The sequence below is a fragment of the Pecten maximus genome, chromosome 5, assembly GCF_902652985.1.
Source record: "Pecten maximus chromosome 5, xPecMax1.1, whole genome shotgun sequence".
In the NCBI taxonomy this organism is placed as follows: domain Eukaryota; kingdom Metazoa; phylum Mollusca; class Bivalvia; order Pectinida; family Pectinidae; genus Pecten; species Pecten maximus.
The window spans coordinates 37399134-37426850 of record NC_047019.1 but is presented as its reverse complement, the minus strand read 5'-3'; the positions used below and the strand labels follow the sequence as shown (position 1 = coordinate 37426850).

General features: G+C 35.7%; 2 protein-coding genes across 2 annotated transcripts; both read left to right on the top strand.

Moving 5' to 3' along the window:
• Positions 1-27642, top strand: LOC117327956 (zinc finger MYM-type protein 4-like). The gene is given in 17 exon segments (XM_033885218.1): positions 1-632; positions 883-940; positions 1169-1257; positions 1948-3217; positions 3830-3904; positions 4289-4336; positions 6573-6640; positions 7105-7267; positions 8335-8429; positions 8431-8517; positions 9213-9339; positions 9957-10163; positions 20333-20782; positions 21190-21315; positions 21953-22210; positions 23190-23307; positions 23952-27642. Coding segments are annotated over 17 exon segments (4059 nt in total). The 5' UTR covers positions 1-2; the 3' UTR covers positions 24142-27642.
• Positions 12808-15652, top strand: LOC117327957. The gene is made up of 3 exons (XM_033885219.1): positions 12808-13865; positions 14371-14754; positions 15166-15652. The coding sequence occupies exons 1-3, from the start codon at positions 12983-12985 to the stop codon at positions 15435-15437; spliced, it is 1539 nt and encodes a 512-aa protein (XP_033741110.1). The 5' UTR covers positions 12808-12982; the 3' UTR covers positions 15438-15652.
• Positions 27643-27717: the final 75 nt, after the last annotated feature.

Genomic DNA, 27717 nt, shown 5'->3' with positions numbered 1-27717 from the left:
CAATGAAGGTATTGAAATGGAAGATAATGCTGAAAGTAATGATAGTGATGAAAACAAATCTGATGATTCCACGAAGGGATGAAGGCCAGGGTTCTCCTGGGGATATGATGCTACAGATCGGCTCTGTTACTGGAAATGCAGAGATGTCAGATGATGCTGAGGTGATGGAGGTGGACCAAAATTCCTCTCAGAAGGAAGAAGATTGTGAAAAGGCTACTGATGCAGATGAAGGCAAGAAAGATGAGGATGTTGAAATGATAGTCACAAATGAAGGGGTAAAGCAGCTGGATGATAACAAAAAGGATGCCCAGAAAGACACTGAAGATCTCAAAGATACTGATGATGATATTGAAATGAAACAGGATGAGGACAAACAAAATGAAAGTGAAGCGGAATTACGAAAAGTAAAATCTGAACCAAGAGAAAACCTGAAAGGTACCAAATCTACAGAAGAGGATGATGATGATGATGTTAAAATAATTGATATTCAATCTGATGAGGAAGAAAAGCCCAAAGATAAAAATGTGAAAGTGAAAGATGAGAAGAAGGATGATAAGTCTGTGGTGGAAAATGGAGAAATGTGTCTACAGATTGCCTCGGTCAGTGGAGGGGTGGACATGCCAGAACAAAATGTGAGTTACTGAAAGGAGGTTAATCAGTACTATGTCAGTTATTTAACTTTAATATTATCAGTATTGTTTGTGGTGGTAACAATGGAGTGCTACCAGTTACAGTTACCTATATGTCACAATTCACCACATTTTATATTTTTCAAATTGCTTTTATAGGAGATATTCAAAACTAGGAATCTAATGTGTATGTACATTACAATGGTTATACAAAAGTACTATTTTTTATTCATGTTTTACTTACATTTTGCAGTTTGATGATAAGAAAGATGAGAAGGTGGACCAGGATACTAAAATCAAGGAAGAAACTGGTATGATCAAGATTTTTTAAAAATGATAAAAAGTTATTCAACAAAAACAAATAAAAAAATAAGTTGCTAAAAGTTACAGCATGGTAAGGTTTTGATTGGTGCATAATACTATCAGTACTGAACAATTTCAGAATGATTGTAGAAAAAAATGTTGGTTTATATATATTAACTCAATCTTTAAGAATGACATTCTCTTATTTAATTTATGAACTTTGCTCTAATATTCAGTTTCCAAGGACATCAAACAAGAACCCAAAAGTGGGGAGGGAAAACTGAAGAGCACATCCAAAACTCAGACCTGTATAGTCTGTCAGAAGGTAGGCACAGGAAACACGGTTTGAATTACCCAGCTATGAGCATATGGTTTATAACTTACAAGCAATATTTCCAGCATATCAGTTCAGTAACTTCAAGTCTGATGTATTGTCTCAACTATTGAGAATGTATTGGTTAATAGTTATTAATAGTTATTGTGAGCCCTGAATTATTTTTTTAGAGATCACAATCTTTTATATATATCCTTTCCTGTTCTGGGAGTATGCCCCCCCCCCCCCCCCCCCCTCCCCTACCCTCTCCACATCCCCCCATTTCATTGCATTGTAAGTGTATACTTTTATAAAATCAATATAGCGCACATATATGATAATGAAAATTAATTGAAAATTTATATAATGCATTAATTAAGCTAACTTGGTGGACTGCCTTATAAATATCTATTATTTCATGAAGTTGGTCATATTGTGTATTATATAGTTGTGTATCTCTGATTGAGATATGTTTTATTAATCTTTTATTTGGTTATGGGTGCAAAGTCTGATGGATATCTAATACAATTTATACCTTTCCCCCAGGTTCAATTACTCACCTGACTCTAGTGAGTCCCTTATGCATTTATTTGTTGTACCACTCAAAATGTGGTGCTAAATATTTGAAGATTTGCCATCACCTCTTTTGACTGTTATGAATACAGTTAAATGTTCTAATTAATGCAACATTTTCTTTTACAGATTGGTAAATGTAAATATAACATTGTGAGGAATGGAGACATCAAGCATCTGTGTGATGATATTTGCTTCAAACAGTTCCGTGCCAACCCCACCATGTTTCTGCGTGCATCCACTGACAGTCAGGTGACAAAAAAGCCAGAGAGCCCTGCTCAAGCCCAACCTCCAACTGTGCCTCCTCCATCTCAAGAGAGATACAAGACATGCTCCATATGTCAGCTGATGAATGTGAAAACATCCAAGCCTTTCCTCAACTGGCAGTGTATGGACTTCTGTGGTGAGGACTGCCTGGGAAAGTTTCAGTCAGGACTGAATGCTGCTTGTAACTATTGTGGTCAAACTGTTCCACAGGCATCTAAGGCTAAATTCTGTGCTCGAGTTGAAAACAACGTCAAACAGTTTTGTTCAGGTCCATGTTATAATGAATTCAAAAAGAGACAGAAACTTTGTGAATTTTGTCAGAAGGATGTTACTAAAATAGCTGATGCTTTTGTGGCACCGGTTGGGAAAGATGCTTTGTTCAAGGACTTTTGTAGCCAGGGTTGTTTGCAGAAGTATGAGGAGAAAGCTAATGGAGATGTTGAGATTGTTGGCATTGACCGTCCTCAGAAGTCACAGGTACCCCCTAAAGGGAACTTCCAATGTGCTGTTTGTAGGAAAACAGGACCTGTGAAGCATGAGATTAAACTTGAAGGGAAGATGAACCGACTGTGTAGTGATCCATGCTTCTCAGCTTTCCAATATGCCAACAAGCTAACAATGAATACTTGTGACAATTGTGGTGTTTACTGCTACAACGAGGGCATGGCACCACAGTACATACAGTTTGAAGGCCAGCAGAAACGTTTCTGTAGCTTCATGTGTGTGAACACATTCAAAACTTTGAACAAAAAAGTTGTATCTTGTGCCTGGTGTAACTGTAAGAAGAGCAACTTTGATATGATAGAGCGTGTGGATGCCAATAATAAATATCAGCTGTTCTGTTCACTCAACTGTCTCTCATTATACCGTGTCAACCTACAGGCGACGTCCAATCAAGCAGTGGTTTGTGACCAGTGTAGGAAGTTTGTACCTGCTCAATACCATCTCACAATGAGTGATGCATCTGTTAGAAACTTTTGTTCCTACCAGTGTGTTATGACATTCCAATCTCAGTTTGCAGGAGGCACCAATAAATCTCAGACACCTATAATCAACACTGCACCACAGAACCAGAAAACGACGACAGCAAGGACCACTACTAAAAACACACCAACTAGAGTATCCTCAAGAGGTATACAAGAAAAAGTACTTTTAATTATATCTGGTAAAGCCAAAAAGGCATTGATTCTTAAACATGACATTTATTTTATTGTATCCTCTACATGAAAAGAAAACATATTTCAAAACTTCATACTATAACTTATAAATCAGTAAGAGGAAGAATGTGCAGAATATTCTCAATGAATTCAAAATTTGATATAATGTTCATTCGTTAATTTAAGTGATATTGAAAATACTGTGACAACAAAAGATTATTGATGTAGCTATGTAATCATCCATCTCAGTTTAGTATTTACATTTACATGTACTCTGTCTTGAATGGTTGAACTCAGTCATGGTTCATATAGAATTCAGTATGTATTAATCAATGAAAGTTTGTTCTACCTCTAATTATAACACAGAGAAAAACAATGAAATCAAGTTCATTGTGGTTGTTTTTATCACACTCGATAAGATTGTGGAATGCTTGCCTAAAAAGTGAGAACATCTTGGCACTTATAATGGAAGGTGGTGTCAGAAGTAACTTAGCATGTATTGGGCCCAAGATGCCTTCATGGACTTTACTTATGAAACAGCTCTTGATACAATGTATATATATTTGTATTCTGTATATATATTTTAGCGAACACTGGGCCGCAGAAACAGGCTCATGTACCAGTCATCTCCAATGTGGTTTCCTTGGCATCACAAAACACAGGTAAATACATGTCATATGTTATGGTAATTGTTTAGAAAACTTGTTATCTGTAGCATTACCAGAACTCCATTTGTTATCCTGCCTACCTTAAAAATAACGTGTTATGTATTCTCAGATTCTCAAATTACAAAACTGCATTTTACAGGTTTGTGGAGAAGTTAGGATTTTTCTATCTTATTTTAATGAATTTGTAACAGAACAATTCCTATAACATACCAGTATGTTACTAAAAGTAAGTTATCTACATAATTATCTACTAAACCTGTTGTAGATCTTATCCCAGTGATATATAGCAAAAGGGTTATTAAACGTTATTGTATTATTGAAGATTTTTAATGACATCAACTAATGATAGTGTAAATATATATGTATATCTTGCTGCAGATGCAAGCAAGACCCAGGCTAAAAAAAACAATGCCCCATTGTTACGAGGTATTTTATTTGCAAAACGCATGCACTTTTTAATATTATACAGAATACTTCATCTTGTTTCCAATTATATATTTTAACAATCTATATCTAAAACTATATATATCTATATATTTTTTATACTTTAGGTCATTTTTAATTTAAAGTTATTTTACAAATTACTTTTAAAATGTTACTAATAGAGTTCACTTAATTAAATGTGGCAAACAACTCGATTGTTTATCATTTGTAACCATTCAACTGATGTTGCATTTTAATTTTGGGATCAATCTCATATGATATACACTTTTGCATGACAGGCATGCACATGGATTCTGATCAATTTTATTAAATGAAACTCTTAAACATATTCATTAGGAACAAGAGAACTAATAAATGATTTTGTATCTCTAGATTCCACTTTGTTCATTCATGTATCTTTACAATGGACACTGATTTCCTTGTATAGGATAGTCATAAGTATAATGTTACAGTATTTTTTGGAACAAGATTAAATTTAGTCTACTTACCTTTGCTTAATCTCCATATTTAAATGTGCTTTAGAATTATCTGTGTGTTGCTTTTACTTTATATGCCTTGCAGACTTAACTCAATTTGCTGTCAAAGGAAATTAAATACTCTAAGGAATATTCTTTCTGATAATCCATAAATTATAGGGTCCATTCCAAGATCTCCAACTCCGATGCTTTATTTTGTTATACAGAGTAGCAAAGTCAATTGATTTTAATCCTAATTTGCATACAATTCAAGTGAATTAAATGCTATTTATTTTTTATATTAGATTTTAAAATCTGTAAGATGACAATTGAAATGTGTCTTAATTCTATAATTTAATGCAATTTGGATTAAGAAATTTGTTGATCATTACTTCAATTATTTGTCTGTGGTCTGTGAAGAAATGTAGACAAAGGTTGGCTTTAAGATGCCTAGAACCTTAGGAACATATTCCATATTAATAAAAGTATACTAGTCTGAGGACACTTAGAAATGCTGCTTCAGTAATTTCCTGCTCAAAATTGAATTGCTTTTTATGTTCATCACATTTCTAAAACCCTCTTCCATCTAAGCTCTAAATATCTTTGAGTAAACAATAAATTGACTTTATTTCTGTTTTAAAGTCTTACTTCTAAAATCTGGTGTATACATGACACTTTTGATACTCCAAAGTTCAAGAATAAAGTTTTATTTTTTAATGTCATTAATTATAATAAAATGCTGTATATCAGAACTACTTAGGAGACACATAATATATTCAGTTAAATATGTAAATTCAGATTTAAAATTTCATAATGGGTGAACTGATACAGAATTATTTCAGGATGGGGCAGGAATTCATGTAAACAGAGATAGGTTGCTCAGATATGTAGTGTTGTATATCAATATGGTCCCCACAGATCTAACTCTAGGTGAAAGGGCACAGTACGTACTGCAGCTTGGTGTATTTGAATGCATGTTTTTGTTGTGTAATTTCAGCTGTCACACTTAATATAATGTAGTTTGATGGGAGATAAAATGTGCTACATGTTTCATATGTATACTGTAAATAAAATGTTGGTAAGGTATGATATATATACTACTGTTGGTTGACACAGGTTGTTTTTTTAGCTTTCATCTAAGTTCAAAGCTAATATTAAGTATTTGTATCTTCCAAGTGTTTCCCATTACTGTTATAGATACACATGCCTACTAGACTTTGTGCCAGGCTTTTGTAGATCCACAAAGAGGTCAAATATCCAGAGAGTCCAATTCGTATAAGCATGAAACTGAAATATTGCTACATTTTATATGTATTAGGGAATCCAACAAGCTGTGAAAAAAAGTTTTTGACAGATACACCATGGAGATAATTTTATCAGATCATTATATGTTCTTCAGCAGAAGATCATCCTGTACTGTACTGTACCCGAAAACTGGCATCGAAAGCCATCAGATTACTGCAGATCAATACTTCAGTGAAAACTAAACACGAGAAAATTGATGCTGTTTATTCTATATGATTACATTACATTATTAGGAACAAGATATTACCATGGTATTAATCATTGGATATTTCAGAGTTTATTTTAATTAATCTGTATAATTACAGTGATCAAACATTTTGATATTAGATTTAATCTGAATTGTAAAATTACCTTAAGGACCTTATCATATTGCATCAGTAATAAACTTATAATCTAATATGCAAATGATGTAATGTAATTATTGTTTAAAAGTGATTTTATCATGCTTTATGTTACAGGTCCACAACAACCAATTATGAGGAACTCTCAGATGCCAACCCTTGTCAACAGTCAGACCCAGCCTAGGGTTGGTATCATATCAAATACTTGTGACTATTGGGTAACTTTTAAACCCTTGTCAACAGTCAGACTCTGCCTAGGGTTGGTATCATATCAAATATATATGACTGTTGGGTAACTTTTAAACCCTTGTCAACAGTCAGACTCGGCCTAGGGTTGGTATCATATCAAATACTTGTGACTATTTGGTTACTTGTTAACTCACAGAAATCCGGAGGTTGTATTTATAAAAATTGTAAACACTAGCAGAAGCAATGATGTAGACTCAATTAAAGCTATTTCAATTGTGTTTCAAGATCTAGTTCAAACAGTGGTCTGTTTAGAATACAAATAGATTTTCCTTCAGGGGTTATATTAAAAAATAAACCTGATGAACTTTGTACATCTGTTTGTTTATTCATGGTGCTTCAGGTTTTCCAATATATCACATTGATTGTTTTCATTCCCCCATAATTTTTTTTACCTCAACAGGCATCTGTGACAACTACAGCCATGCAGACACCACCACAACAGATCATTATTCAGCCTCCACCACCAAAGACCGTCAAGAACAAGTCACTCCTGTGTAAACCTTTTGTACAGACAAAGGCCACATCCTGTAGGCCTCACACACAGACCAAGGAGACACAGACAGGTTAGTTATAGTCCAGACTGTAGGCCCCACACACAGACCAAGGACACACTGACAGGTAAGTTATAGTCCAGACCAAGGTACATCCTGTAGGACCCACACCCAGACCAAGGAGACACAGACAGGTATGTTATAGTCCAGACCAAGGTACATCCTGTAGGACCCACACACAGACCAAGGACACACTGACAGGTAAGTTATAGTCCAGACCAAGGTACATCCTGTAGGACCCACACACAGACCAAGGACACACTGACAGGTAAGTTATAGTCCAGACCAAGGTACATCCTGTAGGCCCCACACACAGACCAAGGAGACACAGACAGGTATGTTATAGTCCAGACCAAGGTACATCCTGTAGGCCCCACACACAGACCAAGGACACACTGACAGGTAAGTTATAGTCCAGACCAAGGTACATCCTGTAGGACCCACACCCAGACCAAGGACACACTGACAGGTAAGTTATAGTCCAGACCAAGGTACATCCTGTAGGACCCACACACAGACCAAGGAGACACAGACAGGTTAGTTATAGTCCAGACCGTAGGCCCCACACACAGACCAAGGACACACTGACAGGTAAGTTATAGTCCAGACCAAGGTACATCCTGTAGGACCCACACACAGACCAAGGAGACACAGACAGGTTAGTTATAGTCCAGACCAAGGTACATCCTGTAGGACCCACACACAGACCAGAGGGACACTGACAGGTTAGTTATAGTCCAGACCAATGTACATCCTGTAGACACACACACACCAAGGAGTCCCAGACAGATGGTTTGAAATGTATGATACTTAACATATATTTACCTTTTCAATGAGCACAAATATATAGAATGCTCTCTGCCTAAATCAGACACTACTTTGACCAAATAGTTTGGCCTTGCTATTCTTGTTTATGGTCATTCTCAGGAACAAAAGGTGTGTCCATTTAAAAGAAAATGGAAATGACAGAATCTCAGAATCTGATTTAGAAGAATACACTCTTTTGTTTATCCTTGATTAAACATACAGATGAAATTAAATTAAAACTTAAAATTAAAAGTCGTTGTTTTATGTTGTAGAGGGTGACAGCTCACCTAAGCAGTGTCTGGTACCAGTGCCCATCCCTTACTTCATCCCTGTACCCATGATGATGTATACTCAGTACACACCTGTACCCCTTCCCCATCCCTGTGCCAATTCCTATTCCTTGCTTCATCCCAACTACCAAGAAGTCTGCCAGCAGCATCTTTAAACACATAAAGGTGAGTACCCCTGCCAGTATAACGACTGCAACGGTTGGGATCCTGATTGTTATATAGAGAAATTTACATGTCAATGTAGTGTGGAATTTCTGGAGCAAACTCAGTAATTTAATGTGACTTGGGTTTCATGTCACATTGACACTTTAAAATTATTCATAATTACTCATACTTCTAAGCATTTCTCTGTCAGACAGGTGAATTTTGACTTTGATGGTACAGTGTCACTAGTATAAAGACAGTCATATCGTGTCATTTATTCCTTGGGAATCAATTATAAACTGTTTCATATAACCATGGACTTAGATGTACTAATTCCATGATATAATCTGTTTTACCTGATATTTACCTTTGTTTTACACAGCACATTTCCAAACCATATTTGGTCTAAATTGATTATTTATAGCTCATTGTTGTATGATCTTCAAAACATTGAAAATATTCACTTGTACTTTGAAAAATGGAATTAAGAATAATGCATATATATGGAAGATCGGTAAAATGAGAGGAACAAATATGACTGAAATATTACTTTTATACCTTTCTTAGAAGTCATAAGCTTCATTGTCCATTGAGAATGGAATATTGATTGTAGCATCGCTTTAACTTACCATAGAATGATAGGACAGATAGAATGTAATGTCATAGAAAATATTTTCCACGAGGCACAATGATGATTAAACTTTTTTTGTGAGCAGGAAATCCAGGAGAGAATTCCTTCTGACCCCTTGGAAGCTGAGCTTCTGATGATGGCTGAGGCAGTGGCAGTGGCCGATCCTGACTCGGAGTCAGAATCTGACAATGAGGATATTTTACCTCCAGCTAGTTAGTATGGCCTACTGATATTGAACTCTGTTGGACCAATATATTCTGAAACTAGCTTAAGACACAATTTCTTTGAAGCTATCCATGAACCGATTATACAGATGTGCCATATGCTGCCTGTCATTTTCAATAGTTTCAAGCAAGGTTTTGACATTTTGACTATTCAACATTGAACATACACTATAATGTATTTGGTTCTAAAAATTAATATTGGAACAAGTTTATGAACTCATTCCTAAAAGTATATTTTGGTTGGTTGATTTTTGTGTCAAAAAGCAGGCGACATACAGGTATCACTAGTCTCCGCTGTCTATGTCGGTGGAAGCTTCTGCACAGAGGTTTCCGTGCGATAACTGAAGTCCTCTTGGGCTGATCTAACTCAAATTCCATGCAAATCTCCCTTATTACAAGTGCTTGCTTGGGAATGCTTTTCAGAAATGAAATCCAAAGGTCAAAGTCACTTACTATAAATGGAAAATCTGTATCCATGCAATAACTCAAGTTCCCTTGGGCTGATCAAACTCAGACTTCATGCAGATGTCCCTTATTAGAAATCTATTTCATTTAAGAATTCTAATAACAATTGCATATGATTTTTTTCTCTCTCACTGTGACAGAATTGCCACCAGCTGATGGAAATACGGTGTCCACATCGGCCTCTCCTATCCCTGATGCTGTCCCTGAAGTCACACCCACAGCTGGACAACCTAACGGAGAGTTCGGGGAAGACATGCTGCAGATGGCGCTCCGTATGGCAACAGAGATGACTTCTGAACCTGTGCTGGACCTGGAGACTTCCATAGACCCAGTACCTGTAAATACAGGTAGGCAAAAGTGATTTACATGGTAGTTATAGTAGACATGAGAAACTAAACATGCACATGCACCTTTAGTACATCGTATTCCTGTAGCTTATGTACCCTGCATGTATTGCTTGAAAAGTGAGAGGCAGCTTTGAGAGACTTTGATTTCAAAGGATCATGATGTGATATAATTACTTATTGCCAACATTTGATTTGTGTCATTTGTTAATTTAACCCCTTAGTAGTAAAGGAGGGTATTTATTTGTCCCTTCGTCTCTGTGTGTGTGGGAATGCTTTCAATGTAGCATGATCAAGATAAAATTTTAACACACATCAATCAAGTTGTCGTACCTTTGGCTATAGTGCAGTTTTCAGTTTCAATATTTTCAAGGTTACCATGGAAATAAATAGTCAAAGTCACTAATTTCAGCATTAACAGAGGATATCTCCAAAACTGTTCTAGATAACTCCAGAAAAGTTTCTACCCTCATCAATCCAGTTTTAGTAGTGCCTTCTGTTAGGGAGGAGATACCAGTTTTGATATTTCTTTGGTGTCAAGGAAACAGTTTCAAAATCCAGAACATATCTGCAAAACTCTTTCAGATAATTTCACCAAACTTTCTACACACATCAATCGAATGGTCTACTAGTAGCTTCTGCTATAAAGTAGGTTTCAGTTTTAATATTTCTTTGGTTACCATGAAAACAAGTAGACACATTAATTGATTATAGTAGTGATTCCGGAACAATTCTCCAAATTTGTTTAAAATAACATCATTAAATTAAACTTTATATACATACACCTACTGAAAGGACTGACTGTTCACTGGCCGTCTCCAATGTGTTGATTAGACTTTAGTCACTACTTCCTCTTGATTATTACTTCTAAGCATCCTGTTAACCTTAGTCAGGATATTGTGACTGGGCTCTGGTCGCAGATCTGAACTACTAAGTTCTTATTGTATTTGTGAGAGGGTTTGGGGAGATGGGGGTGGGGTGTTATCATCTCACGTTTGATGGAGTCATGAAGTGAGACAGCTGTTATTTTTCCAGTGGCTATGGCGTGCACATTTGTGGTATTAAAACTCAAAGTTGTTAAATAATTGCAGGTGCTATCATTATCACCAAACCTGTTTTATAGCCATGTAAGGTTTCTATCATTATTTTAACCTATACTTGACGGTTAATTGGACTTTGTTAATTATCAAACCAAATTTTGTTAGCTGGCAGTTGAGCTTAGCTGGCAGTTGAGCTTTAATTCTCTATAAGTACATTTTTTGTTGTAACCAAACCTGGAATATGCCTATAACTATGCATGGTCATCAGATTCTGAGTGTCCTCTCTCTATAAATTACTGTTAGTTGGAATTAATACAATGTTTAAAGTTTTTCATTTAGGTGGGATTTGAGCTTATTATCTCCTCGCGATGAAAGTCGGGGAGGGGATATAGCGTTCCGTTCGTACGTAAGTACGTAAGTAAGTACGTACGTACGTATGTACGTATGTTCACTTTTTGTCAGCGCTCTTGCGACTTCATTTTTGAACGGATTCTGACCAAACTTCATATATGGGTCCAGCATGGGAATACCTCAAACGAGTTCATGTTTCAGGGTGCCAAGGTCAAGGTCAAGGTCACCGTTACTATTTATAGAAAATCTTTGTCAGCACTCTTGCAACTTCATTTCTGAATGGATCCTGACCAAACTTCATATATGGGTCCAGCATGGGAATACCTCGAACGAGATCGTGTTTCAGGGTGCCAAGGTCAAGGTCAGCATTACTATTTATAGAAAATCTTTGTCAGCGCTCTTGCGACTTCATTTTGGAATGGATCCTGACCAAACTTCATATATGGGTCCAGCATGGGAATACCTCGAACGAGTTCGTGTTTTAGGGCGCCAAGGTCAAGGCCAATGTCACCATTACTATTTATAGAAAATCTTTGTCAGCGCTGTAATGCGACTTCATTTTTGAACGGATCCTGACCAAACTTCATATATGGGTCAAGCATGGCAATACCTCAAACAAGTTCGTGTTTCAGGGTGCCAAGGTTAAGGTCAAGGTCACCGTTACTATTTATAGAAAATCTTTGTCAGCGTTGTTGCGACTTCATTTTTGAATGGATCCTGACCAAACTTCATATATTGGTCCAGCATGCGTAACCAGATACTGTTGAATGCATAACAATATATACCATATTTATCTGGCAATGAGCCCATTCCTGATAATAAGCCCATCCATGTCTATTTCAGTTCAGTGCAAATGACAGCTGATGTTATTTCAATGTCCTGCAATAACCCCACCCCCCATTTTGCGTCAGAGTTCATGTGTTAGCACGCGAGGGGATTTGTATCGTTTTCGATGCCCTGTTTTTATCTCTCAAAAGACCTCTTCACAAACATGTAAGCCATGTGCAAAAAAATGGAAAGGCCTTAAATTTGACGAATAAGAATAAGTGTAAAGCTTTGATTCTGAATCCTACATTCCTTCATATGACTGGGACATAGGAAAAACATATCAAGGAACTGTCTCTTAAAAGTCAAACCACATACTGACTATAAATTTCCAATTTTTTACTATTTTTTCAACAAAAATTGGTATTAATATTGAATGTATACATGTAGATTAGCATTATGAACCATGAAGTAAAATCAAAGGATGTTGCTTCTCAAGAGAAAATGAGTGCTCTTTAATACAAATTTACTACCAACTTACTAGGTATAGGTCTGAGGAGAAAAAGCGCGGAGAAGATTGATTCAAGGCCATCCAAGGTAAAAAACTTGGGAAATATTGAAAATTTCTCAAACCTATCCAAAGATATTTTCCCTGTGGTAACAGTTATGGATGGTAAAAGAATTACTGGTAGTCAAACAAAGGACGGTAATATTGGTCTACGAAGATGTCAGTGGCCAGATGTATTTGAAAGGGAAGATTATGAACCCAGAAGAAATGATTCTAAAATTTTAATCGAAGACTTCCAAAAAGATCCAAGAAACTTTGTCACACATGTTATAGTTGAAGACTCCGAGGAAACTTCCAGGAATTCTTTTGAAATTCTAGATAGGGAATATTTGGAAGAGCTTTCGAATTCATCAGGAGACTCCTCTTCTGATAGAAAGGACACAGTAGAGCAGATATGTAATGCTCAAGGTGTGTATGAGAATCAGAGAGAATCTGATGTTGCCATGTCTGACATTGACATGGAAGTTCACCAGGGCAGCGACTGTGTACTTGACCTAGAAGTGACGCAGGAAGAGTACAATTATATGCTGATCCCCTCAGACAATTCAGAAAATGAGATGGAGGAAATGACTCACTTTGTACCAAAGCCTACAGTACCTACGGAGACAAACCATGCTCTTATACCTATACATCCACTACTGCAGAACCTACGCAATGAAATGATTCTTAATATGCAGGATCGGAAAGGAAGTTTAGAGTACAGAAGCCAGGATATTGAAAATTGTGATCCAACAGGGTGGTCAAACTTTGAGATTTATGATAATAATTATCAAGATCCTGGACAATTGACAGACATTAAGACAAATGAGACAGAAAGTTATTTCAAGACAGAAATACTAGAACAGTCAGCTACTGGACACTTCACACACATGGTGGAAGTTATGAAGCAGGATGTCACTGCTGAACAGTCACACAGCTTACACAGATCCTTGACCATCAATACAAGGCGCAGTACTAAGTGGGGTGTCAAAATGTTCAAAGGTACATGTACTATGTTATCATTTTTCGCACTGTTAGATTTTAATTACAAAAAAAAATACGTTAAAGATTTAAAGGAAAATTTACTTGAATTACTTGAAGCTGAACTGGAAATAATTAAGAGTTCTAAGAGGTTTTATAAACTCTACCTTAATGAAGTGTATTTAAAAAAAGCTCAGCTTATTATATCATGTGTTTCCATCTCACCATGGCGTATCGTCTTAAAATTTCTCCCAGACAATACAGCATGAGGTCATATTATAATGAGATCATGATATTAAAAATCAATTTTACCTAAAGTAAGACTTGAGGTAATGATGCATATACATAGTATTCTTGAGTGTTTAAAAGATCACACCTTTTAAAAAATACTGACAATACTTTCCCTGTAGGGGTGAAGAGTTATTCAAATTAATGAATAGTTGAGCAATACAGGTCTCTTGGGCCTCTTGATGCTATTGGAATGTATATGAACTGAATGTTAATGTCAACCAACATATGTTTGTAGATTGGTGTGTAAGGATAGGTGTCTGCAAAGACTTGTCAGTCATACCCCCTGCTGATCTAGCAGAGGCTCTGGAGTCATTCTATACTGAAAAGTGTCAGCGTTTAAGTTACCAGAAACATTCCCTCTGTAACATTAGAAGCAGCCTAAAACGACACTTGTGGCACATTGGACGTACTGATATAAACATTGTGAAGGACTTGCAGTTCAAAAGAGCTAATGCAGTTATAAAGGGCATGTTAAAGTCTGGTGTAGAGAAGAAACAGCAGAGAAACTTAAGTTTGAAGAAAAAGATATCGACCAATGCCACTCAAAATGGTTTGAAGAAAAAGATTTCCACTAATGCCACTAGAAATACCACAAAGTGGACTGTGAAGTTAGTTAAAGGTATACTCATCTGTAGATCATATTATGTAGAATAGGAGAGAGAGAAAGATTTCTGACATGTTTTGATATTCATGGATGTGTACTTATTACATGAAATAATCCTGTACTCAAAAAAGACATCAGAATACCAGTGTTTAGCAGCCTATGGACCACACTGAATTAAATTGTATTACATTTCCATTTTAGATATCAAATACAGTCAATCATGATATATGTAATACTTTTAAGATTAGTGTTTATAAAGTATGTAGTACATATCACAGCCATTGATACAAGCTTAGTTATTGGTAGAATAGAGTTCACCAGAGGAGTTGCTATACACATGCATCTTAAATTGAGATTTGCGTTACGAAAATTTATTCTCTATATTGAAATATGTAAGTATCTTCCTATTTTACTGTTTGTTGTTAGACTGGTGTTGTGACCATGGAATAGAGCTAGATTTGGCGAATGTGACACCAGATATGTTAGCATCTATCCTTGAGAGATTTTACATGGAAGCTACGCGAAGGAAGAAGGACCAGGACATATTACAGGAACGACTATCAACCTACAAAAAAAATTCACTGTTTATAATACGCAGTGGACTAAATCGCCATTTTAGAGACATAGGACGTGTGATCAATGTCACCAAGGACAAGTGTTTTATAGCTGCCAATCGCTTGTTAAACAGGAAGATTTAGTCTGATAAGTTAGGAGGACTAAGACAACTTGACATTATGAGACCGCTTTATCAGGGTTTACATTATAAGACCCCTTTATCAGGTTTTACATTATTAGACTCCTTTATCAGGGTTTACATTATTAGACCCCTTTATCAGGGTTTACATTATGAGACCCCCTTATCAGGGTTTACATTATGAGACTCCTTTATCAGGGTTTACATTATGAGACCCCTTTATCAGGGTTTACATTATTAGACCCCTTTATCAGGGTTAACATTATTAGAGCCCTTTATCAGGGTTTACATTATTAGACCGCTCTATCAGGGTTTACATTATGAGACTCCTTTATCAGGGTTTACATTATGAGACCCCTTTATCAGGGTTTACATTATTAGACCCCTTTATCAGGGTTTACATTATTAGACCCCTTTATCAGGGTTTACATTATGAGACCCCTTTATCAGGGTTTACATTATGAGACCCCTTTATCAGGGTTTACATTATGAGACCCCTTTATCAGGGTTTACATTATTAGACCCCTTTATCAGGGTTTACATTATTAGACCCCTTTATCAGGGTTTACATTATGAGACCCCTTTATCAGGGTTTACATTATGAGACCCCTTTATCAGGGTTTACATTATTAGACCCCTTTATCAGGGTTTACATTATTAGACCCCTTTATCAGGGTTACATTATGAGACCCTTTATCAGGGTTTACATTATGAGACCCCTTTATCAGGGTTTACATTATGAGACCCCTTTATCAGGGTTTACATTATGAGACCCCTTTATCAGGGTTTACATTATGAGACCCCTTATCAGGGTTTACATTATTAGACCCCTTTATCAGGGTTTACATTATGAGACCCCTTTATCAGGGTTTACATTATGAGACCCCTTTATCAGGGTTTACATTATGAGACCCCTTTATCAGGGTTTACATTATTAGACCCCTTTATCAGGGTTTACATTATGAGACCCCTTTATCAGGGTTTACATTATTAGACCCCTTTATCAGGGTTTACATTATTAGACCCCTTTATCAGGGTTTACATTATTAGACCCCTTTATCAGGGTTTACATTATGAGACCCCTTTATCAGGGTTTACATTATTAGACCCCTTTATCAGGGTTTACATTATGAGACCCCTTTATCAGGGTTTACATTATGAGACCCCTTTATCAGGGTTTACATTATGAGACCCCTTTATCAGGGTTTACATTATGAGACCCCTTTATCAGGGTTTACATTATGAGACCCCTTTATCAGGGTTTACATTATGAGACCCCTTTATCAGGGTTTACATTATGAGACCCCTTTATCAGGGTTTACATTATTAGACCCCTTTATCAGGGTTTACATTATGAGACCCCTTTATCAGGGTTTACATTATGAGACCCCTTTATCAGGGTTTACATTATGAGACCCCTTTATCAGGGTTTACATTATGAGACCCCTTTATCAGGGTTTACATTATGAGACCCCTTTATCAGGGTTTACATTATGAGACCCCTTTATCAGGGTTTACATTATTAGACCCCTTATCAGGGTTTACATTATTAGACCCCTTTATCAGGGTTTACATTATGAGACCCCTTTATCAGGGTTTACATTGTGTGACTCCTTTATCAGGGTTTACATTATGAGACCTCTTTATCAGGGTTTACATTATGAGACCCCTTTATCAGGGTTTACATTATGAGACCCCTTTATTAGGGTTTACATTATTAGACCCCTTTATCAAGGTTTACATTATGAGACCCCTTTATCAGGGTTTACATTATGAGACCCCTTTATCAGGGTTACATTATTAGACCCCTTTATCAGGGTTTACATTATGAGACCCCTTATCAGGGTTTACATTATGATACCCCTTTATCAGGGTTTACATTATGAGACTCCTTTATCAGGGTTTACATTATGAGACCCCTTTATCAGGGTTTACATTATTAGACCCCTTTATCAGGGTTTACATTATGAGACCCCTTTATCAGGGTTTACATTATTAGACCCCTTTATCAGGGTTTACATTATGAGACTCCTTTATCAGGGTTTACATTGTGTGACTCCTTTATCAGGGTTTACATTATGAGACCCCTTTATCAGTGTTTACTCTATTAGACCCCTTTATCAGGGTTTACATTATTAGACCCCTTAATCAGGGTTTAGAGTAGTGTTTCTGGAATATCATGACATTCATTCTGAATAATTATTGAATAGATAAGGTCAACATTTTTCTTTTTCTATTACAAATAGAAATGTCATCAAAACATTGTCAAAAGTTCAATTACATAAATCATCAGTTCATTTCAATAATTTTTGTTGAGTAATCACTTTCTGTTCCACCATATTCAGATGGTGGGCTTGATGATGGTGGGCTTGATGATGGTGGGCTTGATGATGGTGGGCTTTTACAAACTGCCTTTTGTCGGTCGTTCATCTGTCTGTAAATAATCCTCATTGCGGTCGTTTCTTGAGAAGTATCACAAGGACTTTTCTCAAATTTACAGTAGGTTCCATTTGTAATTGTGAGACTGATCGAAAGACAAGATGGCTGACAGAGGGTCATCTTGAATTAGATATATGGAATTTGTTTTGCTGTTTCGATGAGTTATTTCATGAATATTTCTCAAATTTTAATGGTAGATTACCCATGCTCCCCAGTTGTGCATTGTCAAATTCAGTTAGATTAAATACAGAAATGGCTGACAGGCGACCATCTTGTATTTTTACTGTTGAAGTTTGTTATTGCTTTTTCTCTGTGGATCTTTGAATTTATGTAAAGTTTTTGTAGGTTCTTCTTTGTCCCTAGATGTGCATATTCAGTTTTTGGATGGATCGAAGTGAAAAATAATCTTGGGTGTCAATGCAACACATTGATAGAATAGATAATTATTTAGAGGAAAGAGGAGAAATGTACAGGAAAGATAAGCATTACCAATAAATACAATGGTGACCGCCAAGATTCCTTGGGGATCTCTTGTTAATTGTTTAGGCAATCATCAAGCTAAGGTAGGTAAATTTTTAGCTCATGTGGTCAATAGGATCTGTGAGCTTATGCCATGGTGCAGTGTTGGTCCATTGTCCATCAAACTTTCATTTAAATTATTAATAGTCTTGAACACCTGAATGGATTTTGATGAAAGTTGGTATGGTGATTAATTGGACAAAAGAGATCCATTGCTACTTAAACAGAGGGTGTGGCTCCTCTGGGGCCAAAGAGACAGGGCCCTATAGGATAAATAGACCGAGGTAAATCCTCTAAATCATTACTAGTCTCAACTGATTAGGTGGATTTTGATGAAATCCTGTCTGGAGCATATTGTTGGCCAAAGGAGTTCCAATGTTATATACTTGGAAGTAGGGTGGGCCCAACAGAAGAAATAGAGGTAAATTCTTTAGAAAGCTTCTTGTTCTGAATGCCATTATGGTTTTTAATAAAATTTGGTTTGGAGAATTATTGAGCAAAGCAGATTGATCCAATGTTGTGTAAATGAAGTTGTGACTCCCATGGGACTAGAGAGATGATAATAATGATAAGATTAGATGGGGCCCAACATAGGAAACATGGCAAATTTTTCAAAATACTTTGTCTTCTTTAAGAATGACAGAATTTGGTCCACATTTGGATTAAACAATTGTTAGGAGAGACAGCTCAAGATGTATTAAAATGTATTTAATAAATTTAAATTAGTATATTTTCTCAAGGTTTCTGAAATATCCTGGTGAATGATGTAGGGCTTTTGGGCCTCTTGTAGTACTTAATTATCACTTAAAGGTAGGTTACAGTTTATATTCATTGCTAATGATACTTCATTAACACATTCTGGCTTTTTTATCCTTCGTTTATCCTGATACTATCAGTTTCCTGCTGATTCAACCAGAACCAACTTGTAAGTTGTTGGTACGATTGTTTGAAATGACAGTGGCAGAAAGGGATTCCAAAGAAAAGCATTTCTGAAGTATTTCTAAAACTCTGTTATATACAGGTATATTACAGTGTAATGGTATTTTGTTGGAGAACCTTATATTCTCCTGATCATACTCAACTCTCATGGTCTTGGAGAGTCTTCTGTGTCTGAATACTCAGTAACATTAAACTCAGCCTTAATTGATCATAACTACAAAAAAGCTGACATGTCTGTTTCACTGATCACCTGACATTACTGTCATTTCTGTTATGTTTTTGTTTGAAAATTCATGCCAGTTTGTATGAATAAAATTTGTTGAACAGTTGACCAAAGACTAGTTGAGTTTTGTTTATGCATGCTTCTCTTTATTTGTGTATGTTTGTTTATGGAGTTGATATCAAACTTGCATGATGACACCTGTGTACCTACACCTGTATACCTGTAGATAAATATTTACAAAAGTGAAGAAAATCAAATTTCACATCTGCCTAATCATTCAAAACATGCAGTAATGTAAGTTGTAGATTGCATCATTGTTGAATGATTTAGAATAAATGTATTGGTTAAAAGGAGGATGTATTTCATATTGTTATATTTCAGAATTTCTTCATCAATTATTACGTCATAATACTATCTCAATCTATGAAAACTTGCACATATTCTCAGATTATTTTCAGGAAATGAAAAAATGGAATAGCAGCATATCTTAGTTGAAAACTACTAATATATCTTGGTAGGGTATACACGAATGCACTGGAACTGATTAGAAAAAGGATGAAAATGTTCAAGTTATTTCAGAAAATCAGTTTCAAGTGTGTACTATCACCAGTAAAAAATATATGTATTTCTTCACACGTACACTGCAGCTTTACTGAAATCAACAAAAAATGTTTTTTATTAGTTTGCAGTAAGTTTTCCAGTCTTCATACATAGACATTCCTTGCCTCAGAAATAATCTAACAATGTAAATGGCAATGTTGCAATAATTTTATTTACAGAACCACCACCACCTCCTCCTCAAGAGGAAGAAGAAGAGGACATTATCCCAGCAAGGGAGACAAGGTCACGAGGTCGTGGCCCAAAGAGGTCAGGGTCACGAGCAAGTCGTAAGAGCAAGCGACAAAAGGTGGTACATCCCCTGGAGCAGGAAGAGAAGATGGAGACAGAACAGGCCCTCGAGCAGGAAGTACCAGAGATCCCACTGGATGCCAACATGTACCTCAAGTATACATATGGTGTCAATGCATGGAAACACTGGGTAGTACTGAAAAATGCCCAGCTAGAGAAAGTGTCGAAACATGGCTCTGGAAAACTGAAACTCTTCAAGACAGACATGATGGGGTGTTCTGCAGATGAACTAAACTATTCCCTGTGTTTGTTTGTGAAGGAGGTGCGAAAACCAAATGGAGATGAGTATGCTCCAGACAGTATTTACTACCTTTGCCTAGGTAAGCTCTTTTATATCCTATGTAGATATTATCAAAAGGATAGTAGTCTGTTCTATTGGTAGATGTGCCTGTTATTTATTAAGGAACAGCTTTTGTAATAAGAAAAATGAATACTGTTTCTATCAAAATACTTTATCAAAATACCACATGTGCATGTAGATGACTGTATATGTATCTCAAGATTATTTTAAGATATGTTGTTGTTGAATATTTACATGGTACTTTGATGTTTATCATAGGGATTCAGTATTGTTGAATATTTACATGGTACTTTGATGTTTATTATAGGGATTCAGCATTGTTGAATTTGATGTTTATTATAGGGATTCAGCTTTGTTGAATTTGATGTTTATTATAGGGATTCAGCATTGTTGAATATTTACATGGTACTTTGATGTTTATTATAGGTATTCAGCAGTACCTATTTGAGAACAGTAGGATTGACAACATCTTCACAGACATGTATTATGAGAAATTCACAGAATGCTTGAATGAAGTCCTGAACAGATATGAACCCAAGATCAACACTGCAGGTAAACAACTTTAGTGAAAACATAGATACACAGGCAACTGGTGTGTCCAAATAGCTAGGTTTATAATACACTGTGAAATATTTTACAAAAGTAGGAACCTAATACCATAGGAAGGATAGAGGGAAATGTACATAATTAAACGACATACACACACCCCAGATGGTATCTCATGGACTATGAAATGATGCTCTAGTTTTATTAAAAAATTCAATATCAGGTTCATAAATTGTTTTTACACTATTTTACTTTAGAAAACTAGCTATAGGTGTTAAATTTATGCATGGAATTTAGTATATTGTTGAGATAAAGTCAAAATGGAATGAGTTTTTATTTTAGTATTGTCATGGACAGATTTAACTGATATTTAATAAATTATATATGATATCCCATAAAATAGAAACTTTATATATGATGCTTAATTTTGTTTCGGTGTGTCAGTTTTCTTTCCAGATCAATATCTTAAACTTGCTTCTGTAGTATTAAACGGAGGTAGTATTTATCAAGGACAATGTGTTAAGAATGGCTCCTGTGTTTTTAATTTGAATTTGGTTAAATGCTTGATTTCACACAAAAGTTCTGTATATTTTGAGTAGAATGGTTTCTGAATGTATTTCTGAGATTTATGATTGTTAAACAGGTCAACTGGTGTGTCGTATAGAGGAGGAACATCTTTGGGAGTGTAAACAGTTGGGGGCTCACTCCCCACACGTCCTCCTAAACACCCTTGTCTTCTTCAACACAAAGTACTTCATGCTCAAGGAGGTTGACGACCATATGAAACTCTCCTTCACACATATCATGAAGCATTGGAAGAAAACTCCAATCGGCAAAAACAACACAACTGGTCGCAGTGTCTACCTACGCTACTACTGCCCTAACCCAGCTAAAGTCCCAAGTAAGTCATAATGCTGAGCAAAAGACTGAGTCATCTACATGACACTGGGACAAAGATTATCATATAAGTAATTTTCTACATAATTCTGAGATAAAGTCAATATCATCTACATAATACTGAGCTAAAGACTAAGTGATGTTATAAGTATTACTGAGATGATGATGAGGTCTTTAGTTACACTGAGATGATGATGAGGTCCTTAGTTACACTGAGATGATGATGAGGTCCTTATTTACACCGAGATGATGATGAGGTCTTTAGTTACACCGAGATGATGATGAGGTCTTTAGTTACACCGAGATGATGATGAGGTCCTTAGTTACACTGAGACCATGATGAGGTCCTTAGTTACACTGAGATCATGATGAGGTCCTTGGTAACACTGAGATCATGATGAGGGTCCTAGTTCTGAGATCATGATGAGGTCCTTAGTTACACCGAGACCATGATGAGGTCCTTATTTACACCGAGATCATGATGAGGTCCTTAGTTACACTGAGATCATGATGAGGTCCTTTAGTTACACCGAGATGATGATGAGGTCCTTAGTTACACTGAGACCATGATGAGGTCCTTAGTTACACTGAGATCATGATGAGGTCCTTAGTTACACTGAGATCATGATGAGGTCCTTAGTTACACTGAGACCATGATGAGGTCCTTAGTAACACTGAGATCATGATGAGGTCCTTAGTTACACCGAGATCATGATGAGGTCCTTAGGTAACACTGAGATCATGATGAGGTCCTTATTTACACCGATATCATGATCAGGTTATCTCCATAGAAAATATAAGGTCATAATTAAGTCATCTTTTTAGCAACACATATTTACTTTGATAAAACTTTTCCTTAGTAACTTCAGCATCACAATGTTAATATCCACACCAAGGTCAAATTACATTGTTAACCTAAAATCTTTATATTTTGGTTTAGGTTTAGTGCCAGATATACTAAATAACTAAAATCTGTTTTCTAGATGACATGAACCAAAAGAAGAAACAGAAAGAGGAGGTTCCTGTGTATGAACAGGCTGAAAATCTAGACAACCCACTCAGATGTCCTGTCAAGTTATACGAGTTCTATCTCTCAAAGTGGTAAGTAAACTTTGTACTATGATTTTTTTCCCTATCACATACACTTCCTTTCTGTATGATATCTGATCGTTTAATAAGTGTGATAAATCAAGCTGGCTATTTTGAAAACAAAAAACATACAGCATAAGTCATTACCTAGATAGATATTGAGCTAATTCTGGACATTCAGATAGTTCAGTTTTCAACTCTAATTAATGTTGTTAATCTGATTTAGAAATACTGGTACATGTGACTAGTAGTAACACTATATATATGTATATAGGTGAATTGATAAGTATTTAGTAATGAATTAAGGAATTTTATTATAAGAACTGTTGATGAATTATATGTATTTTTGTACTCCTGCAATTTTAGGGAGGAACTTTAGGGGCATATATCTGCAGTGCTGCCCATATCCACCATGCTCTAGGTCATTTGAGTTTGACCATGTCTTGAGAATCCCTCAACAGATTAAGTTCATATTAATGGTTCACCATACTTTAGTATTGTAACACCAAGTTCTACATTGATCACTTTCTGGTTGTCTGTTTTGTGTTGGACACCTGCAGGAACATCAAAGTCTTATAGACATTGTCTAGTAATTAATTAAGAATTTAACAAAGATAATACTTTATTTACAATTCACCTGTTATTATTTTTTACAGTCCTGAAAGTATAAAGAACCGTAATGATGCATTCTACCTGACCCCTGAGAGGTCGTGTGTCCCAGATAGCCCAGTGTGGTACTCCACCCAGAACTTGTCCAGTGAAGCCATGAATAAGATGTTAAATCGCGCACGATTGGTCCGTGAGATTCAGGAGGCCATGCTACACACACAACCTGTCTATATGTGATGTTTTTTAGACAGGTTCAGGTGTTACAACCATGTCACACATACGTGTATATATGTGATGTTCCTTAAGAGACATTTAGGAGGCCATGCTATACATACAACTTGTCTGTATGTGATGTTAGAATGTTTGATGATGATCAGGGAAATTAAAGACACCATGGTCAAGCAGATTGTGAGATGTAAAAATGTCTACAACAATCAAGGTCAAGTTAAATACAAGTAGCATGTAAGATGTTTATATGTCTTTGTTCAGGGAAATTTAGGAGGTCACAGTACACACAATCTATCAACATATTACTGTTACACTGGCCGGACCTAATTGTTCAGCATCGTTGAGAAATTTATCATGTCAAAAATAACATGTCAAAACCGGTGTGATCAGTATTAAACTGTTTATGTGCCACAATTTGCTTGTTAACAACTTTCTGATCATGTAGAAGATATTTTCTACAAATTAATTTTTCAAAAAGAAAAAACCGGTGACTTACTGATTTTTGAGCTTTGATTAAGTGTATATAATACAATATTTTCAATTTAATATCAACTCTAATTGTCACTTGATATATATATATCATAATTTGATGTATTTATTATAGTTAAATTTGCAATAATTTTATGGTTTCTACAAATAAGATGTGCAGCAATATGTTTGTTTTTTCCCTTAATCAGCTTTATCAGCTTCAAGATTGAATTAAAAATGACCTTTTGGTTTAGGTATTTGTCCTAGCTAACTGCTATTTTGATATATCATATTACATTTGAATATATACTGAAAATAAAAGGAAGTGCTATTAGAAATTGCCTGGTTTACTACAGGAAATAAAAAGATGTTTTAAAATGTAATAATGGTGTAATTAAAAGATAGGGAACCACTCTCTGTTGTCTGTGAAAATTTCATCCAAGTACATTTAATTAGTACCTTGTCAAATTTCAAGTTGATGCAAGGATACCCCTCTCAAAATGAAGTGTTCTGGGCCCCATCAGTATCATGGTTGCCACACCCAATGAACTGGAGTGGTAACACGGACTCTTTTGTTCATTGAATTGATCAAGGTATTGACCCTCCTCATTGGTATACTGTTACATTCCTCATCCAGTGACCATGCCAACTGAGCAATGTTTATTTGGGGACTCGGCCTACATCTGATCCTTCTGTCCAACTTGTCCCCTAAATGTTCTATTGGCAAGAGGTCAAATCAACCTGAAATTTGACAAGGGTACTAAATGAAAGTGGTTTTCAATTACACCATTAATATTACAATTGTATTACATTCTATACATATTTTCATTTTCTGTAAATCAGGCAATTTCTAATAGCTTTTCTTTTTCCTTTCAGTATATGAACAATTTATATACCATGAATGGCAAATATATTATTATTTTCAAATCTGTTAGAAAAATCGTTAAAGATTTTTTAAGTGATTTTTGAATTGTTTCCAAATCAAAAGGTATGTATGTAAAAAAAAACAAAGAAATGTTAAATCGGGCATTGTATATAAACATTATTTTGTTTTACATATCAAAACTAATAGACATTGAGACAGCATTGGTATAGTATCTACATGTATACAAGGAAATTATGGGGTTTTTTTTGTTTTTTGTTTTTGCCTAGTACATGACAATTGTGTAATTATCTGTTCATATGTCTAATGGAAACACTTGGTACCAAGGTAAATAACATAACACCTGTAGTGTTTCATGTCCTCACCCTTACATTTCCTATTGTAGGTATTTATCCTTTAATAAGTCCAGAGGACCAACACATACCAACTTTGGACTCCAAATTGGATTGTGTTTATTGCATAACAATGAAATAGCTTTCTGTTACTGTTTGTACTGAAGTACAATAGACACGGCTCGTAACCAGACTTATTGTTTCTACTGAACTACAATAGACACGGCTCATTACCAGACTTATTGTTTCTACTGAAGTACAATAGACACGGCTCATTACCAGACTTATTGTTTCTACTGAACTACAATAGACACGGCTCATTACCAGACTTATTGTTTCTACTGAACAACAATAGACACGGCTCATTACCAGACTTATTGTTTCTACTGAACTACAATAGACACGGCTCATTACCAGACTTATTGTTTCTACTGAACAACAATAGACACGGCTCATTACCAGATTTATTGTTTCTACTGAACTACAATAGACACGGCTCATTACCAGACTTATTGTTTCTACTGAACAACAATAGACACGGCTCATTACCAGACTTATTGTTTCTACTGAACTACAATAGACACGGCTCATTACCAGACTTATTGTTTCTACTGAACAACAATAGACACGGCTCATTACCAGATTTATTGTTTCTACTGAACTACAAGTGACACGGCTCATTACCAGACTTATTGTTTCTACTGAACTACAATAGATAGGCTCATTACTAGACTTATTGTTTCTACTGAACAACAATAGACACGGCTCATTACCAGACTTATTGTTTCTACTGAACTACAATAGACACGGCTCATTACCAGACTTATTGTTTCTACTGAACTACAATAGACACGGCTCATTACCAGACTTATTGTTTCTACTGAACTACAATAGACACGGCTCATTACCAGACTTATTGTTTCTACTGAACTACAATAGACACGGCTCATTACCAGACTTATTGTTTCTACTGAACTACAATAGACACGGCTCATTACCAGACTTATTGTTTCTACTGAACTACAATAGACACGGCTCATTACCAGACTTATTGTTTCTACTGAAGTACAATAGACACGGCTCATTACCAGACTTATTGTTTCTACTGAACTACAATAGACACGGCTCATTACCAGACTTATTGTTTCTACTGAACTACAATAGACACAGCTCATTACCAGACTTATTGTTTCTACTGAACTACAATAGACACAGCTCATTACCAGACTTATTGTTTCTACTGAACTACAATAGACACAGCTCATTACCAGACTTATTGTTTCTACTGAACTACAATAGACACGGCTCATTACCAGACTTATTACAGGATAAATACAGTAGAGATTACGACATTTGATTAGTTTGTTTAGTGACCTCAATGCAAGATACTTTTGTAGTAGAGTAGTTTAGTTAATGTTTCCACACTATTAAATCTCAGTATTAGTATATTACTTTAGTTATTGTACCTATATACACAAACCTTCCCTGTATTACATCATTTGTTAAAAGTCAATTACATACTAGTATGTAGTTCTTAATGCACTTCCATTGCCATAATTAAAGTAAGATCTGTACATGATTTAGGGCTAACTATTTGATGTGGTGAACTTTGGACATCAGACAGTACTCATTCACTATATAAATGATGCCATCGTTAATGACCCTAGCAGGTAGCTGTTATCTGATGTTAAAAGTCAATCACATAATTTTGAATAATAGTAATGGTTGTTTGTAAGCTTGTAGGCTAGTACAATATAAAACAGGTATAATTTCTTTTTGAATTTGTGCTTATGTACATTCTATAATAAACAATTACTTCAACATATATTTACTAGTTCTTGTTCTTTTGTTGATAAATCTATCTTAAGTTTGAAGTTACCTACACCAACTCTTCTAGAGAGG

Coding starts and splice junctions, on each gene's coding strand:
- LOC117327957 (XM_033885219.1), top strand. CDS start 12,983: ATGGATGGTAAAAGAATTACTGGTAGTCAAACAAAGGACGGTAATATT. Junction 13,866..14,370: donor GGGTGTCAAAATGTTCAAAG/GTACATGTACTA, acceptor ATATGTTTGTAG/ATTGGTGTGTAAGGATAGGT. Junction 14,755..15,165: donor GACTGTGAAGTTAGTTAAAG/GTATACTCATCT, acceptor GTTTGTTGTTAG/ACTGGTGTTGTGACCATGGA.